This window comes from Sus scrofa, chromosome 6 (genome assembly GCF_000003025.6).
Source record: "Sus scrofa isolate TJ Tabasco breed Duroc chromosome 6, Sscrofa11.1, whole genome shotgun sequence".
Classification (NCBI taxonomy): Eukaryota; Metazoa; Chordata; class Mammalia; order Artiodactyla; family Suidae; genus Sus; species Sus scrofa.
In genome coordinates this window covers 34748258-34767570 of record NC_010448.4, presented here as the reverse complement: position 1 = coordinate 34767570, position 19313 = coordinate 34748258, and the positions used below count along the sequence as shown (strand labels likewise).

Below are 19313 nucleotides of genomic sequence, written 5' to 3'. Positions count from 1 at the left end.
CTGGGAAACTGATCAAAACAAACAGGTTCTGTAGGCTTTTTAAAAACTCAACTTTATTGAGGTTGATTTATATAAAATAACATTATGAAGCACAGTTTTTATTATTTTTGTTTTTTAAAATGATTTTTATTTTTTCCATTATGGTTGGTTTACAGTGTTCTGTTAAAATACTGTTTTTAATGGTGCTGTTTGGTGAATTTTGGTAAGTGTAGCATTCAAGACTCAGAACACTTCAGTCACCCCAAAGGATTCCCTTGCACCATTTCCGAGTTCCCATCCCCAACCCCTGGCTCTGCAAACTGTTGTCTGGCTTTATCACTCTAAATTAGATTTGTGATTTCTAAAGTTGTGTTTAAGTGAAATCATAGTATAATCATACAGTACAATAACTCTTTTGTCTGGTTTCTTTTGTTCAATATGGTTTTGAGATTTTTATCTATATTAATATATGTATCTGTAATGCACTCCTTTTGTTGCTTTATTTTTTTTTTTTTTTTTGTCTTTTTGCCATTTCTTGGGCCGCACCTGCGGCACATGGAGGTTCCCAGGCTAGGGGTTGAATCGGAGCTGTAGCCACCGGCCTACACCAGAGCCACAGCAACGCAGGATCCGAGCTGCGTCTGCAACCTACACCACAGCTCACGGCAATGCCGGATCGTTAACCCACTGAGGCAGGCCAGGGATTGAACGCTCAACCTCATGGTTCCTAGTTGGATTCATTAACCACTGCGCCACGACGGGAACTCCTTGTTGCTTTTTTGTTTCTCCATTTACCTGTTGATGGACATTCGGGTTGTTTCCAGTTTGGGGCTGTTGTTAATAGAGCTGCAAATATTCATGCATCGGTCAGTGGGGATGTAGTCATTTTTCTCGGACATCCTGGAATGGAATTGCTGGGCCATGGAGTGAGTGCAAATAATTTTACGAGAAACTATCAAATTGTTTTCTGTACCAGTCGCCCCATGTTACATTCCCATCGGCGACATTTGAGACTTCCAGCAGCTATACACCCACTGAAAGAACTAAGATGAGAAAGACTAACAATACGAGTTTGGGCAAGGAAATGGAACAACAGACTCTGTGGGCTTAAAATGTTCTCTCATCTCTGTTTGGATCAAAACGATTTAAGGTTTGTTGCTTTCCAAAGGTTGGGTGAGGAGTTCCCATTGTGGCTCAAAAGGTTAAAAACCCGACATAGCGTCTGTGAGGATGCGGGTTTGATCCCTGGCCTCCCTCAGTGGGTTGAGGATCCTGAGTTGCCCCAAGCTGCAGCATAGGTTGCAGATGCAGTCAGCTCCCGAGTTGCCAAGTCTGTGGTGAAGACCAGCAGCTGCATCTCTGGAACTTATACATATTCTTCAGGTGCAACTTAAAAAAAAAGAAATTGGGGTGAGTTAGATGGGATTTAGGGCAATCTGTATTAGGATTAAATCCCATCTAGTAGAAGTGATTTGTTTTCTTTGTTTGTTTGTTTGCCTTTTCCAAGGCTGTACCCGAGCATATGGAGGTTCCCAGGCTAGGGGTGAATCGGAGCTGTAGCTGCTGGCGGGATCCGAGCCGAGTCTGCAACCTTCACCATAGCTCATGGCAACACTTGATTGTTAACTCACTGAGCAAGGCCACGGATTGAACCCGCAGCCTCATGGTTCCTGGTTGGATTTGTTAACCACTGAGTCACAATGGGAACTCCCAAAGTGATTTGTTCTAATCTAGGTATTTCACAGTGTTTATTTTGGGAAACAGGCAACAAAGCAGCCAATAGTTTTTGAGGGCAGAGATAGGAGTATCCTACAACACAAAACTGATATGCCGAGTTCTCACTGTGACTCAGCAGTAACAAGCCTGACTACTCAAAACCAAGAGGATGCAGGTTTGATCCCTGGCCTTGCTAGTGGGTTAAAGGAGCTGTGGTATATAGCTTGCAGATGAGGATCGGATCCCAAGTTGCTGGGACTGTGGAGTAGGCTGGTAGCTGCAGTTCCCTAGCCTGGGAACTTCCATTTGCTGCAGGTCTGACCCTAAAAAGAAATATATATTTCTGTCTGTCTGTCTATCATCTATCTCTATCCAAAATTGATACAATTCATTTTAGGCAAGACCACTAGGTATTAGCTTTCTTAAAAACAAAACAGGAGTTCCATATTGGTGCAGCAGAAATGAATCTGACTCATATCCATGGGGATGTGGGTTCGATCCCTGGCCTCCCTCAGTGGGTTAAGGATCCAGCATTGCTTCAAGCTGTGGTATAGTTCTCAGACGAGGCATGGATCCCAGATTGCTGCGGCTGTGGTGTAGGCTGGCTGCTGCCAGGAACTCCTAAATCCTGATTTTGATCTGGCATGGAAGGCAATATAAAAGCAAAAACATGTAATCACAGATACTTATAAAAAACTGAAGTGATATCATCCCATTGATCAGTTAAAACAATTAAAACATGTACTATAATACAGTAATCTTTTAAACAACCCAAAGCTAGTCTTGACAAGCTCAGTTAAGACCAGATGGGGAGTTCCTGTTGTGGCGGAGTGGAATGGAATCGGACTAGTAACCACGAGGCTGCGGGTTTGATCCCTGGCGTTGCTCAGTGGGTAAGGTTTTTTAGGGCCACACCTGAGGCATATGGAAGTTCCCAGGCTAGGGGCGGAATCGGAGCTGCAGCTGCGGCCTACACCACCAGAGCTGAGCCGTGTCTGTGACCACAGCTCATAGCAATGCCGGATCCTTCACCCACTAAGCAAGGGCAGGGATCGAACCTACATCCTCATGGTTCCTAGTCAGATTCATTTCCTCTGAGCCATGATGGGAACTCCCCCAAACTGCGGTATTAATTGGGTTTATTTTGAAAATTATAATTTCTTTGAAGTTCCCGTCAAATAAAGGGCCAAAAAAGGAAAAAAAAAAAAAAAGTATGGCTAAAGACATACTTGGTTGTCAGAACTGGGGATTGCTACTGGCATCTAGTGGGTAGAGGTCAAGTTGCTACTACCCATTATACAATGTACTGGACAGTCCTCAAGCCAGCAAAGAATTATCCAGGTCCAAATGTCATTTGTGCCAACCTCTACCCATGAGAGGTTGCACAGTTAGAGCAACCAAAATGTCTCCAGACATTGCTAAATGTCCTCTGAGGGGCAAAGTACCACTCTGTTTAGAACCCCTGCTATGGGAGTTCCCGTCGTGGCTCAGTGGAAATGAATCTGACTAGCATCCATGAGGACACAGATTCGATCCCTGGCCTCAATCAGTGGGTTAAGGATCTGGCGTTTTGGTGAGTCGTGGTGTGGGTTGCAGATGCGGCTTGGATCTGTAGGCCAGTGGCTATAGCTCCTATTTGGCCCCTAGATTGTGAACTTCCACATGCCGCAGGAAAAAAACAAACAAACAAAAAACCCTGCCGTAGGTTTGGACCATTTAACTTAAAATCAATTAAAATTGCCCACGAAAGTTACTGGATTGTATAGGTTTTTGTTTGTCTAACCTGAAGTCCCAGTGCTATACATGACATATCAATAATTATTTGTGGGAAAAAATAAAGTACAATTTATATCTTAAAAAAAAAAAAAAAAGGAGGAGTTCCCGTCGTGGCACAGCGGAAAGACTCTGACTAGGAACCATGAGATTGTAGGTTCGATTCCTGGCCTCGCTCAGTGGGTTAAGGATCCAGCGTTGCTGTGAACTGTGGTGTAGGTCACAGTCACGGCTCCGATCTGGCGTTGCTGTAGCTCTGGCATAAGCTGGCAGCTATAGATCCAATTTGACCCCTAGCCTGAGAACCTCCATATGCCGCGTGTTCGTCCCCCCTCCCCAAAAGGAATTAAAATTGGAAACGGACTTCCTCGATCTGCAAATGCTCAATAGCCAGACAGGTCAGACAGAGAACACTTTCATCATTGTAGAAAATTCTATTGGACAGCACTGCCTCGAGAAGGAAAGCTTTGATGGGTCTGTTAGGCATTGGGCCAATGTGACATTGAAAAAATATACAGTCATCCTTGTATCTCCCAGTTTGGGATACTTTTTCTTAACAGTAGGCTTCTGCAGTAACTTTGTTAAAGGAGCACAGAGCTCCAAGGCTAGAGTATAACTCCATGACATCAGGAAGGAGTCTTAGTACTTGACACAGTAAACACTCAACAGGAGATACTTTTTTTTTTTTTTGTCTTTTTGCTATTTCTTGGGCTGCTCCCCCTGCATATGGAGGTTCCCAGGCTAGGGGTCGAATTGGAGCTGTAGCCACCGGCCTACGCCAGAGCCACAGCAACGCGGGATCCGAGCCGCGTCTGCAACCTACACCACAGATCACGGCAACACCGGATTGTTAACCCACTGAGCAAGGGCAGGGACCGAACCCGCGACCTCATGGTTCCTAGTCGGATTCGTTAACGACTGCGCCACGACGGGAACTCCAGGAGATACTTATTCAATGAAGACAGTGGAATCTGATGAGCAGCAGCCCCTTTGCAATGACTTTCTGGGGGTGGCTGTCAGCAATGACACGACAGTAACATATAGCTCATGAAAGTTTTGAGGACCAAGTAAGATCAGTGGCAAGAATGCCTATTCCAGTCTCTGACACCTGCTCACGAGGCACTCAACATCCAGTTTTCCTTCGATGTCCTTTCTTGAAATACTCAGCAGATTTTTTGGTATTTAAAAAGCCTCTGGGAGTTCCTGTTGTGTTTCAGTGGGAATGAACCCAACTAATATTCCTGAGGATTCGGGTTCCATCCTGGCCTTGCTCAGTGGGTTAAGGATCCAGCATTGCTTTGACCTATGGTGCAGGTCACTGACTTGGCTGGGATTTGGCATTGCTGTGGCTGTGGCATAAGCCGGCAGCTGTAGCTCCAATTCAACCCCTAGCCTGGGAACCTCCATATGCCCCAGGCATGGCCCTAAAAATAAATAAAAAAATAAAAATAGGAGTTCCCGTCATGGCTCAGTGGTTAATGAACCTGACTAGTATCCATGAGGATGCAGGTTCTATCCCTGGCCTTGCTCAGTGGGTTAAGGATCCAGCATTGCTGTAAGCTGTGGTGTGGGTCACAGATGTGGCTCAGATCCCACATTGCTGTGGCTGTGGCATAGGCCAGCAGCCACAGCTCCAATGTGACCCCTAGCCTGGGAACCTCCATATGCTCCGGGTTCAGTCCTGAAAAGACAAAAGACAAATAAATAAATAAGTAAATAAATAAATAAACGAAAATAAAAGTAAAAAGCCTGTTGGGAGTTCCCTGGTGGCCTCACAGTTAAGGATCTGGTATTGTCACTGCTGTGGCACTGGCTGTATCCCTGGCCCAGGAATTTCCACATGCTGTGAGTGTGGGAAAGAAAGAAAGAAAGAAAGAAAAGAAGGAAGGAAGGAAGGAAGGAAGGAAGAAAGAAAGAAAGAAAGAAAGAAAGAAAGAAAGAAAGAAAGAAAGAAAGAAAGAAAGGAAGGAAGAAAGAAAAGAAGGAAGGAAGGAAGGAAGGAGGAGAAAGAAAGAAAGAAAACAGTAAGAAGAAGGAGAGGTAGAGGGTTTTTCATTTTAGCACTGATACTGGTGATCTTTCTATTTAATTAGGCATGGCTTTTTTCAAATGAACTTGCTGCCAAAAAAAAAAAAGTCTCTGGTATTTCAAAGAAACATAAAAAGGCTTCTTTTTTTAATTTTAATTTTTTTATTTTTTTTATTACTCACATGAATTTATCACATCTCTAGTTGTATAATGATCATCACAATCCAATTTCACAGGATTTCCATCCCACAGCCCAAGCACATCTCCCCACCCCCCAAATTGTCTCCTCCTGAGACCATAAGTTTTTCAGTGTGTGTGAGTCAGCATCTGTTCTGCAAAGAAGTTCAGTCTGTCCTTTTCTCAGGTTCCACACATCAGTGAAAGCATTTGAGGTTGGTGTCTCATTCGTTGCATGGCTGACTTCACTTAGCATGATAATTTCTAGGTCCATCCATGTTGCTTTTTAGCCATAAAAAGGCTTCTTTGTAAATAGAGAAATTGCGGTCTAGAAAAGAGTGCCTTGATCATACAGTTCATTAGAGCAGATCTGGAATGGAAGGCCTGGTGTCTGTCTAGGGATGACTTCTCAGCAGCTACGGTCCTTGCCTCATGACTGTTAAGCCACTTTATGTAGGGTGAGCTGAGCTGAGGACAGCAACCACGAAGAAGGAGTGGACATCTCCAGCACTTTTACTCCACTGGGGGCCAGGCACTGGTCATATAGAGACTGGCACTGATCACTGCCTTCCAAGGACTTCTCAGGCTGGGGGAGGGCAGTAGGACACCTGTGGACTTTCGATGACAATTCATAGATGCTTGTAAGAGAGAGTTACAGGGCACAAGGAGCACATGGAAGGCTGAGCACGGAGTATCTGCTGGGCCAGGAGGAAGCATGAGGATAACAGGCCCGGCCCCACAGGACAGTCGTCTTTTGGGTTTTTGTCTCCTACCCCACAATGAGTCTCTAACATTCAGAGGAACTGGAAGGGAACCTGAAGCTGCGTTCCAGGAAAATGGAAATGATTCATGCCAGGGGGCATGTGGAAGCTTGCTGAGCTATAGGCGGAGCCCCAGGAAGCTCCTGGGCCAGAGGTGAGGTGCTGGAAGCAGGTGGCAGGGTGCTATGGCCACACAGGGTCTGAGCCTGATTCCACATGGCTCACTCATGCACCTACATGAGACTGTCGGAGGCCTTTTTTTTTTTTTTTGCCATTTCTAGGGCCGCTCCTGCGGCATATGGAGATTCCCAGGTTAGGGGTCAAATCAGACCTGTAGCCATTGGCCTAAGCCACAGCCATAGCAACGCGGGATCCGAGCCGCCTCTGCAACCTACACCAGAGCTCACAGCAACGCCGGATCCTTAACCTGAGATTCTCAGAGTCTTTCAATGAATATTGATCAGAATGTGCTTTAGGAATATCACTCCACAAAAAATGTGAAAGGGGAGGAGTTCCTGCTGTGGCGTAGCGGAAATGAATCCAACTAGGAACCATGAGATTTCAGGTTCAATCCCTGGCCTCCCTTGGTGGGTTAAAGATCTGGCGTTGCCATGAGCTATGGTGTAGTTTGCAGGCGTGGCTCGGATCTTGCATTGCTGTGGTTGTGGCGTAGGTCTGCAGCTGTAGCTCGGATTCGACTCCTAGCCTGGGAACCTCCATATGCCCTGGGTGTGGCTCTAAAAAAAAAAAAAGAATTACTCCATTAGGTACATATTATTGGTATCCTCATTTCAGTGATGAGCAAACTGAGGCAGTAAAATTAAGCAACTTCTTGGCAAGTCCATCTTATCAAATATGCACCTTGTCTATGGCAGGAGCTGTGTTAGGCAAAAATAAAATGATATATATAATATACATATTATATATATATGTATTTTAAGGCCTCACCACAGCATATGGAAGTTCCCAGGCTAGGGGTGGAATTGGAGCTACAGCTGTTGGACTATGCCATAGCCATGCCAGATCCAAGTCTGTGCCCTACACCACAGCTCATGGCAATGCCAAATCCTTTAACCCACTGAGCTGGTGGGGGATCGAAATAGGTCCTCATGGATACTAGCTGGCTTCATTACCCGCAGAGCCACAACTGGGAACTCTGTAATGGTTTATATATATATAATCCCGGGCTAGGGGTCTATTTGGAGCCCCAGCTGCCCTGGCCTATGCCACAGCCACAGCCACAGCAACGTGGGGTCCGAGTTGCGTCTGCTCCCTACACCATAGGTCAGGGCAATGCTGGATCACTGACCCACCGAGCAAGGCCAGGGATGGAAGCTGCCTCATCAAGGATACTAGTCGGGTTCGTTACCGCTGAGCCACTGAGCGAACTCTCTATCTAGTGTTATATTTTTTGAGCAGCTACTACATACATTAGACTTGGAGTTAAGTGCTTCACATAATATTTTCTTTTTTTATTTATTTAGTTTTTTTTGTGTTTTGTCCTTTTAGGGCCGCACCTACGGCATACGGAGGTTCTCAGGCTAGGGGTCGAATCATAGCTGTAGCCGCTGGCCTAAACCACAGCCACAGAAACGCCAAATCCAAGCTGCATCTTTGATCTACACCACAGCTCACCGCAACGCGGGATCCTTAACCCACTGAGCGAGGCCAGAGATCAAACCCGAAACCTCATGGTTCCTAGTCGGATTCGTTTCCGCTGCGCCACGACAGGAACTTCCACATAATATTTTCTTAAGCCTCGCAATAACCTTGCAAGTTAGGTATCCTTAATCGCATTTGATTAGTATGGAAATAAGGTTTTGACTTGATAAACATCTCTTGCTGGTGGGAGCTGAAGTCTGCCATTGAAATTCAACCTTTCCCTTAAAGCCCGTAGGACCTACCCTTCGGCAAGGTATGGCCCCGCCCACCGTCCCTTCTACGCCTGCGCACTCCCCACGCCAGCCCAGTCCCCGACAGCCGTGCGCAGGCGCATTGTTTCACCATGTGGGCTCGGCGGTCTTCGGGCCCAGCTGAACGGTGACACGTAGCACCCTAGGCTACAAGACCCTGCTGCCAGCTCTGCAGCCTCCACCGTCTTGGTATCGCCCTCCTCTCTCGGTCTTCCCCGCCAGCGCACTTCGCCATGGGCAAGAGCCGGACGAAGCGCTTCAAGCGCCCTCAGTTCTCCCCTACAGGCGACTGTCAGGCCGAGGCGGCGGCGGCGAACGGGGTTGAGCCCGAGGAGGACGACGGGCCGGCAGCAGAGCTGCTAGAAAAGGTGAGGCGTGGGCTCGCGGGGCACCGCGGGGAAGGCCTGGGGAGGGGCCGGCCTCCCGCGGAGCCCCGCATCAGTGCTTCGAGTCCTTGCAGCGGCGGCTCCGCGCGTGCGCTCTGCTCTCCTTCTGACACTCGCTCTGTCCCGCAGCTCCAGCACCCGAGCGCTGAGGTCCGCGAGTGCGCCTGCGCCGGGCTGGCCCGGCTGGTGCAGCAGCGGCCGGCGCTCCCCGGCCTGGCTCGACGGGACGCCGTGCGCCGCGTCGGGCCGCTGCTGCTTGACCCCAGCCTGGCGGTAAGGGAGACGGCTGCCGGCGCGCTGAGGTGAGCCGGGAGGGGGTCCAGGGTGGTGACTCGGATCTGGACGGCACAGCGTCCAGTCGGCGCTTCCTGAGGGCCACGCACCGTCGCTGATCGGTTTCAACCTCAGTGCACTGTCTGCGGCAGCTCGGGAGGGCCAAGAACTGCCCAGGCTCTCCTGTTTGCAGAGGAGGGATTTGAACTCGGACTCCAAGGGACCCCGTGTCCCTCGGACCTCACACATTCCATCTGTCCATCTGGCTGCTTCACCTGCAGTGGCCACCTGCCAAGCATCCTCTCCCGAAGGTCTAGCGCACGTTGTACCGTCTCCAGGAACCCTCCATGGAGTCCTGAGGTTTAATGAACTCTTCCAGTATATGTGCCAGGTGTTCTAGGCGTGGGGCGGCGGGGGAGGGGGGTTGAGCACGAAGGACATTGAACAAGCCAGCCAATATCCCTGCCTTCACAGAACCCATGTTGATATGGAGACAGGTAGAAATACTACATCGTAAAAAGTGCTGTGGAGACACCAAGAGATTGATGAGTTGGCTGTGGGAAGTTACCTTAGATTGGGTAACTTCTAGATGACATTTGTGATCTGAGAGCTGACAGATGCTAGAGCCAGACGTGAACTAACAAGGCAAAGAGTATTCCTGACAGAGGGAACAGCAACAGCAGAGGGCTTGGCATGGTTAAAGAATGGGAAGGCTGTAGGAGTTCCCATCGTGGCACAGCAGAGACAAATCCAGCTAGGACATGAGGTTACAGGTTCAATCCCTGGCCTCACTCAGTGGGTTAAGGATCTGGCATTGCTGTGAGCTGTGGTATGCACAGATGCAACTTGGATCCCGTGTTGCTGTGGCTGTGGTGTAGGCCAGCAGCTATAGCTCCGATTCAACCCCTAGCCTGGGAAGCTCCATATGCCGTGGGTGAGGCCCTAAAAAAAAAAGAATGGGAAGGTTGTGTGGGAAGGTTGTGTGGCCAAGTAGCGTAGGGGGCAGGGATTATAAGAAGTTGAGGCTGGACCTCCTGGTGTAGAGTGAAAGGACCTAGTCTAAGCAGAAATGACATGATTTATTTACCTTTTCAAAAGCCCACTCTGTTAGCTGTGCAGAGAATGGACTGTAGAGGGGGCAAGAGTAAAGTTAATGCTTGTAGTTGTCATAGCTCTCTGTTTAAATTGTTTCATTTGTTGATTTAGCAAGTATATATTGAGTGCCTCCTGTGCACCAGGCAGTGGGCTAGGCTGTGGGCACATGAGAGTGACCAAGACATCTAATTTCTGTCCTTTATGGATCTTACAGTATTGAGAGAGGCAGGCATTATTGCAAATAACCACACAGGTCAAAAGATGCTATGGGAAGGTATCACCGGGGTTCAGGGAAGAAAACCCTAAGGGTGTGATGTTTAAGATGTGACTTGGCGGGGGGGCAGTTTCCTGGTGGCTCAGCAGTTTAAGTATCCAGCATTGTCACTGCTGTGGCTCACTGGTCTGGGAACTTGTGTGTGCTGCCGGTGTGGCTAAAAAAAAAAAAAGAAAGAAAAAAAAGATGAGGTCTGGATCATGCGCCAGGATTCCCCACTTGATGGAGGAAACAAACAAAGTGTGGAAGGCCATACACTTCCCCTGCCTGCCCTCTATCCCCAAGCACTGGGAGCTCCTGGAAGGTGGTGACGTATCTTCTCATTTCTCCTCATCCCATATCCTCAGTGCATAGCACAGGGCTCTGCACTCAGATGGCAAGTAGTGTCTGTCCAGTTAAAATTAAATTTGGTGAAGATTGCTTCAGGGAATGTCATTCTCGGCAGCCTCACACTTGCTGCCCTTTAAGTTTTTTTTTTCTTCATTAAAGTCTAGTTGATTTACGGTGTTCTGTTAATTTCTGCTGTACAGCGAAGTGACCCAGTCATACGTTCTTTACCGTTGAAATCTTGATTCCAAAAAGGGTTCCCTTCATATGAGATCAGGCAGTGATTGATTCTCATTAAATAGACAAAAGTCTTCCCTTTCCCTGAGTCCTGTCTCAGTCCTGAGAACTAGGTTACAAGATACAGTCATCCGTTTACAGCATGTAGAGCAAGGATCAGAACAGGTGGAGATGTGTGAATTGGTTCTGCAGCCTCTTAAATCACAAGTGGCGGAGTTCCCGTCGTGGCTCAGTGGTTAACAAACCCGACTGGTATCCATGAGGACACGGGTTCGATCCCTGGCCTTGCTCAGTGGGTTAAGGATCTGGCGTTGCCGTGAGCTGTGGTGTAGGTCGCAGATAAGGCTCGGATCTGGCATTTCTGTGAATGTGGTGCAGGCCGGCAGCTACAGCACCGATTCAACTCCTAGCCTGGAACCTCCATATGCGGTGGGTGCAGCCCTAAAGAAGCAGAAAGGAGAAAAAGAAATCACAAGTGATGTCATCCAGGATGCCTTACATATGGTTAGAAATAGAAATACATTTGAGTGTTTAATATGTTCTGTGACATGGGATCTGACAGGAAAACTTATTTTAAACTTTTTGTGTAGAAATCTCAGTGCTTGTGGTGGTTTTGAAGTTTGTGACGACATGGTGACCAAAGATATCATGACTCCGCTGGTCGCGCTGCTGAAAGAGGTAGGCCGTGCTCTTGGGTAGCTTGTAGTGTACACACTCAGACAGTAGGAGTTTGTATTTTGTTTATTTATTTATTTATTTGTTTGTTTTTTGTCTCTTTGCCTTTTCTTGAGCCGCTCCCGCGGCATATGGAGGTTCCCAGGCTAGGGGTCCAGTCGGAGCTGTAGCCACGGGCCAACACCACAGCCACAGCAATACGGGATCCGAGCCTCGTCTGTGACCCACACACCACAGCTCACGGCAACACTGGATCCCCAACCCATTGGGCAAGGCCAGGGATCGAACTCGTAACCTCATGGCTCTTAGTCGGATTCGTTAACCACTGCGCCACGATGGGAACTCCTATTTTTTTTTTTGTTTTTTTAAGTACTTTGGTGTTAGTTGTTTTGTCTTCCCTCAAAACATTCTAAGGGAATTTTATTTCTTCTCCTGCAAACACTGATGATCTCTCACTGTCGATACTAGTCTCTAGTTTGTCCCCAATACTTTTATTTATATGCTTCTTGGAAAAGGCCATCCCAAAACTATGGACTGACTCCTTTAACTTTTTCCTTTTTTTTTTTTTTTTTTTTTTTAAATTTTAATTTTAAGGCCGTACCCGCGGCATATGGAAGTTCCCAGGCTAGGGGTGGAATTGGAGCTGCAGCTCCTGGCCTACACCACAGCCACAGCAATGCCAGATCCAAGCCATGTCTAGGACATGCACCACAGTTCACGGCAAAGCCAGATCCTTAACCCTCTGAGCAGGTCCAGGGATCCATTCCCCATCCTCTGGATGCTAGTCTGGTTCGTTACCCCTGAGCCACAATGGGAGCTCCCACCACTGTCATTTTTAATGGTTAGTTCTTGTGATTCTTTACTGCCCTGAGCCTTTCTGTTTAATTACTGTTTTGAACCAGGGTGCTAACCATGGTATTTGGTTACAGTGTAGTACTGGACTGGATTCAAATGAGATGTCTCCACAGGAAAAAAAAGATCAGAACAGAAATTCTATCGAAAACATAGCCAACGAGGCCGTAAACGTGCTATGGAATATATGGTAAGATGCTCTCCAAACACAGCCTCCTGCTGCAGCGCTTACGCGGGCTGCTACTCGCTGTTAAACCGCAGAGGAATCTCTGTTCTCCTTGGTAGGCCTGTAAATCTGCCATGTTAATGCTTGGTAGGAGGTCTCGTCAAGGGACCTAAGATCAGCCGTGCCTTTTCCGCGTAGCATCACTGCATCTTTTGTTGCTTTACAGCCCTTTTCCCCAGTCATTGCTACTGACAAAAATAAGAGGAATCATGGCCCTCCCCCGCCCCCACTGCCCCATGCGCCTTAAGCAGCAGTTGTCTTAATGTCTGCCAGGCTCCAGTGTAGTCAGCGCTTTGGTCTGGCATCTGGAATGAGGCATGGACCGCAGGCCTGGGCAGGTGCTTTACTCCTCCCCCCTGCAGGTGCTATTTGACAGGAAAGTAGATACCTGAGAAGAGCTCCTTTGGCCCCTCCACACCCTCCAACATTGTTGCACTGAGGGTGGGATTGGGGTCGGGGGAGGGTAGAGTGGACTTGCGTTTAGGAATGGAAATGGCTAGAAACACACTGGGATTTATTTTTGGTTTTGTTTTTAACTACCCTGTTTTATTGTCCCACATTTCTCGCAAGACTTTGTTGCATTCCTAATTTTCAGACTGGAGGGTTATTATTTCTGACCCCAAAGCACAGATTTTTCTTACCATGCAGGGTTAAGTTGGACCCTGGAAAGCTGCCTACACAGCATCCAAACTTGCTATGATTTTGTTTTAACCTAGTGGATGCATTCCACCGGGAACACTGGAGAGATCAGATTTGAGGAAGTGGCATTGGAGCAAACTAGTGAGTGCTGTTTTTCAGATAACTTTAACTTGGAAATTTTTCAAAAAGTGTTTTTGTTTGAAAAGAGCCTAAAAAAGTGAACTCCACAGTGATCTCTCTTTCTGAGTGCCCGAGAGCCCTATCTGTATCATTTCCGGTTACTGTAGCTCTTAACATTTTTGTTTCATAGTATATGTTTTAAATTGAATTTACACGTGTATATATTAAATTACTCTAACACATACCTGCTTTATTTTCCCTACTGTACCTGACTTTCCTCGGCTTCTTGAAGAGAGGCTCTTAGCTGTGCTGCAGGAATTAGATGGAATAGACAGAAAATAGTTTATCTTTTTTTTTTCTTTTTTTTTCCTTTTACACACACACACATATATAAAGTATAGTTGATTTACAATCTTGTGCCAGTTTCTGCTGTACAGCAAAGTGACCCAGTCATACATATATACATTCTTTTTCTCATATCATTCCCCTGTCATGTTCTGTCCCAGGAGAGTGGACCCAGTTCCCTGTGCTGGACAGCAGGACCTCATTGTCCATCCATTCTTTTTTTTTTTTTTTTTTTTGGTAGTTGATTTACTGTGTTCTGTCAATTTCTGCTGCACAGCAAAGTGATCCAGCTTTACATCCATATACATTCTTTTTTTTTTTTTTTTTTGTCTTTTTGTCTTTTTAGGGCTACACCCGTGGCACATGGAAGTTCCCAGGCTAGGGGTCTAATTGGAACTACAGTTGCAGGCCTATACCACAGCTCACGGCAATGCCGGCTCCTTAACCCACTGATCAAGGCCAGGGATCGAACCTGCAGCCTCATGGTTCCTGGTGGGATGATTTCCGCTGCGCCGCGACGGGAATGCCGTCCATATACATTCTTTTTTTTTTTTTCACATTACCCTCCATCATATTCCATCACAAGTGATCAGATATAGTTCCCTGTGCTACACAGCAGGATTGCCCATCCATTCTAAATGTAATAGTTTGCATTTTCTAATCCCCAACTCCCAGTCCATTCCACTCCTTCCCAAAATAGTTTATTTTTAGACAACAGGATGGAATGTAATAATTTCGTCAGCTCTGTCACCCCTTAGTCAATTATATGTGTATGTGGTATGTCTAGAGGAATACTCTTCTCTGGAAACATGGATAAAATTATTATAATTAGCTCTGTTTACCCTATCATTAGCATTTATATTCCTTAATAACATCAGTAACATGAATTCTGATTTTTTTATTGAAAGGTAGTGCAACTTCAAAAATATTTATTGTAACAGTTTCTCTGTGGAAGATTGCAAATTCTGTCAAAATTATAGCAGCCTAGAAGGAATGAATAAAATGTAATTTTATTTTCTTGTAAATTTGTGCTTTTCATGGGCTAAGTGTAGAGGCCTTTTATCCTTCCTTTAATTTATTATTATGGTGATATAGTGAAAAGACAGGTAGGCAGGACTCAAGGACTCACCACTGAGAAAACGTGTGACCTTTGGACAGGTCACTTCACCCTTTGGGGTCTTGGCTTCCATATTCACAAAAGGAGGAATTAAAGTAAATAAGGTGTGAGACCTCTTCCTTCTTTACAACCTCTTGTAAGGAAGCTGGGTAAAGAGATTGGCTCAAAGATGCCACTGTGATGGGATTAAAAATGCAGATAGCCAGTGGTGGTCATGTGCAGAAAATATGAATGGGCATTGGTTTCTTCATCTGTGAAATTGCAGGTGTTTGACGCCAACTCTTTGCTTCTTTTATAACTAGTATTATTACTACTTTTGTCTTTTTATGGCCACACCTGCAGCATATGGAAGTTCCTGGGCTAGGGGTCAAATTGGAACTCCAGCTCCTGGCCTACGCTACAGACACAGCAATGCCATATCTGAGCTGCATCTGCAACCTACACTGGCAGCGCTGGCTCCTTAACCCACTGAGCAAGGCCAGGGATGGAACCTGCATCCTCATGGATACTAGTTGGGTTCTTTTTTTTTTTTTTTTTTGTCTTTTTGTCTTTTTGCCATTTCTTGGGCTGCTCCTGTGGCATATGGAGGTTCCCAGGCTAGGGGTCGAACCAGAGCTGTAGCTGCTGGCCTATGCCAGAGCCACAGCAATGTGGGATCCGAGCCACGTCTGCAACGTACACCATAGCTCACAGCAATGCCAGATCCTTAACCCACTGAGCAAGGGCAGGGATCAAACCTGCAACCTCATGATTCCTAGTCGGATATGTTAACCACTGAGCCATGACGGGAACTCCACTAGTTGGGTTCTTAACCTGCTGAGCCACGGCAGGAACTCCTCTGGTTCTTTTATAAAGCCTACCTGTTTTGTCATGAAATTTTGGGGTTGATTTCTTCATGTTAAAATGTGAATAGTAAAACTTTTTTTTTTCTCCCCTTCAATTCAGTGAATGCAATAGTAGAGCAGTGTCTATATTCAACAAAGAAGGGTGTTTGGAGATTGTATTAAAGTATCTAAGTAGGTTTTCCACCAATGTTGACCTGGCTATTTCAGTAGGTAAGTGAAGAAAAGCTAATGATTTCTTAAGTATGTGTGGCCTTAATTCAAGATTTTTAATTCAAACATTGCATGTTTATTGTACAGGAGTGATTTTGTTTTTCTCATTGTATAGAAATGCATAGCTGAGTTCTAGTCTGAATCATTTAAAATCTGTGATTAATGCTTTACTTATTCATACAGTTTTTTTGATCTTGACCCTGAGAGGGAGGAAGATAATTATGTGAGCATATGGTGTCTAGAGTGTTACCATTCTTAGAAGGCTTTATTAATTCTTGAAGCTTTCATCTCCCATTTCCTGAGAAATAGCAACCCACAACTTCCAGGCCTTTGAGCCACAGTTACTTGGAATGTAGACTTTTTTTTTTTTTTTTTTTTTGGTTTTTAGCGCTACACTTGTGGCATATGGAGGTTCCCAGGCTAGGCGTCGAATCAGAGTGACAACTGCCGGCCTACACCACAGCCACAGCAATGCGGGATCCTAGCCACGTCTGTGACCTACACCACAGCTGACGGCAATGCCAGATCCTTCACCCACTGAACCAGGCCGGGGATGGCACTCACATCCTTATGGGTCCTCGTTGGGTTTGTTACCGATGAGCCACAGCGGGAACTCCACATGGGCTTTTTTTGAGTGAGGAGATAAGAGACTGGAATTTCACGTAGCCCTGCTTCCCTGCCTGAGGAGGAAAGCAAAGTCTGGCAGCTTCAGCTCCCTCGCCTGCAGGACATGGGGTGCGAGAGCCATTGGGGGTCCTTACTCATCAGAGGGAGGAGATAGAAACCAGAGGCTGGGAGGCTCAGCAGAACTCTGGGGCAAGTAGAGAAATAGTGGATGAACATTTTTTTCTACTCATCTGAACTGTAGGCATCCAGATGTCCTTTTATTTATGCACGTTTCCTGGCAAGAACAAGTTTATTCCCCTTAGCAGTGTTTCCCTTGGCTCTAGTGGCTACTTTTAAGAACAGAAAAGAGGAGTTCCCGTCGTGGCGCAGTGGTTAACGAATCCGACTAGGAACTATGAGGTCGCGGGTTCGGTCCCTGCCCTTGCTCAGTGGGTTAAGGATCCGGCGTTGCCGTGAGCTGTGGTGTAGGTTGCAGACGCGGCTCGGATCCTGCGTTGCTGTGGCTGTGGTGTAGGCCGGTGGCTACAGCTCCGATTCAACCCCTAGCCTGGGAACCTCCATATGCCGCGGAAGCAGCCCAAGAGATAGCAACAACAACAACAAAAGACAAAAAAAAAAAAAAAAAGAACAGAAAAGAAAAACATAATGGTGGATTAAATACTGCTGAGAAAAATGTAAAAATTAGTTTCTCAAAATGGAATCTTTGGGAGAGGGGAGATTTGTGGATTTTAAACACAGCTGAACTAGGAAATGGGTAGGTGACTTGCTCTCAGAGGACAGTCTTTATTACAGGAAAGTTCACAGCTTTTAAAAGAAAATTTTTGCTTTTGTTTTGGGGCCTCAAAAGAGTTTTTTTTTTTTATTTTTAAAAAATCTTTTTTTTATTTATTTATTTATTTGGCCACGCCCGTGGCATGTGAAAGTTCCCAGGGCTAGGGATGGAACTCATGCCACAGCTGTGACCCAAGCCACTGCAGTGGCAACCCTGGATCCTTTTTTTTTTTTTTTTTTCTTTTTCTTTTCTGCTATTTCTTGGGCCGCTCCCACGGCATATGGAGGCTCCCAGGCTAGGGGTCCAATTGGAGCTGTAGCCACTGGCCTACACCACAGCCACAGCAACGCGGGATCCGAGCCACGTCTGCAACCTACACCACAGCTCAGGGCAACGCCGGATCGTTAACCCACTGAGCAAGGGCAGGGACCGAACCCGCAACTTCATGGTTCCTAGTCGGATTCCTTAACAACTGTGCCACGACGGGAACTCCTTAAAAGTCTTTTAGATTTGATTATGTATTTAGGTTTTTTTCCTGAAAAACTTTTTTTTTTCTGTCTTTTTAGGGCTGCACTCATAGTGGCCCTAAAAAGTTCCCAGGCTAAGGGTCAGATTGGAGCTGCAGCTGCCGTGGTCACAGCAACACCAGAATCGAGCAGCATCTGTAGTCTGCATCACAGCTCATGGCAATGCCAGATCCTTGACCCACTGAGCCGGGCCAGGGGATCAAACCCGAGTCTTCATGGAAACTAGATGGGTTCATTACCACTGAGCCACAATGGGAACCCCAAGAACTATTTTTTTAAAAAGGAACTTATAAAAAATGGATCTGAATAAAGTATTTTTACGTTTGTGTAACAGTATTTCCCTTCTGCATTTAGCCAGGTTCATAAATTTTTAAAACAAATGTCCAAGTACTTTTTTTTTGAAAAGCGAGGCTTACGTAAAGTTAAGTGAAATTCTGGTATTTCATCCCATGTATTACTATAGCTTTCTTTGAATTTCTGTCATGTTAGCAATCACAGTTTATTTTAGCTTTTTGCCTGAGTGAATTTAATTAGTCTCTTAATGAAAAAAGTTACATTTGGATATATGTATATGTACATATATGCTTATATATGGATTTGTATATAAATGTATTTGGAAACCAAACTAGATCAGGGCAATAGCAGTATTTTGACTACTAATTTGAATGGAAACAATCTGTTTTGGGGTTTTTATACCTGGAAAGAAATGTGTTTGTATGGAATACAGTATCTCAAAGAAAATAAATTTGTGCTTGCTTCCTCTTTTGTATACTTCAGAGGTCTCTTTTATCAAAGCTTTTATGCACTGCCAGTTGTTTATAAGTAGATTAATATATAAGTTGTAATCCATGAGCTTTTTTTAACACCAGAGAGGAGTTAAATGAATCATATGTCTGTTAATATTTTATGCATCCTTTAATTTGCTCTTTATTTATTTATTTATTTATTTTTGTCTTTTTGCCATTTCTTGGGCCGCTCCCGCGGCATATGGAGGTTCCCAGGCTAGGGGTGGAATTGGAGCTACAGCTGCCGGCCTACACCATAGCAATAGCAACGCCGTATCCTTAACCCACTGAGTAAGGCCAGGTATCAAGCCTGTGTCCTCATGGATACTAGCCACAACGGGAACTTCTTCATATTTGTATATAAAGTAAATTTTTCCTTAAATATTGCTTCATCACAGATAACCCTAACTTTTAAGGTCATGCTGACTGTCAAAGCCAGAATATCCCCAAACCTAGGGCTTATCGACAACAGAACTACCCTGGGAGCGTTGTCTGTGCACTGGTGTTTGGTCTGCAGGCTCTTCGCTACTGGCTTGCAGTGAATACAGCAATTGAGGCTAAAACTTTATAGATGTTTATAGTAATTCTATCTTGTCATGACAGTGAAGAGCCTTTTAAATTATATTCTATAAAA

The 19313-nt window shown here is 45.7% G+C and overlaps 1 protein-coding gene across 2 annotated transcripts in view; it reads left to right on the top strand.

The window, feature by feature from the left end:
- Positions 8399-19313, top strand: part of HEATR3 (HEAT repeat containing 3) — a 52612-nt gene continuing 41697 nt past the window's right edge. The window contains exons 1-5 of one of the 2 annotated variants that reach the window (XM_021094219.1): positions 8399-8715; positions 8863-9035; positions 11530-11617; positions 12544-12656; positions 15859-15968. In XM_021094219.1, the coding sequence (XP_020949878.1) occupies positions 8581-8715; positions 8863-9035; positions 11530-11617; positions 12544-12656; positions 15859-15968 (619 nt within the window). In that variant the 5' untranslated portion in view covers positions 8399-8580. Of the gene's footprint in view, positions 8716-8862; positions 9036-9347; positions 9367-11529; positions 11618-12543; positions 12657-15858; positions 15969-19313 lie in introns of those variants that run through there. The other variant, XM_021094220.1, reaches the window with a different exon arrangement.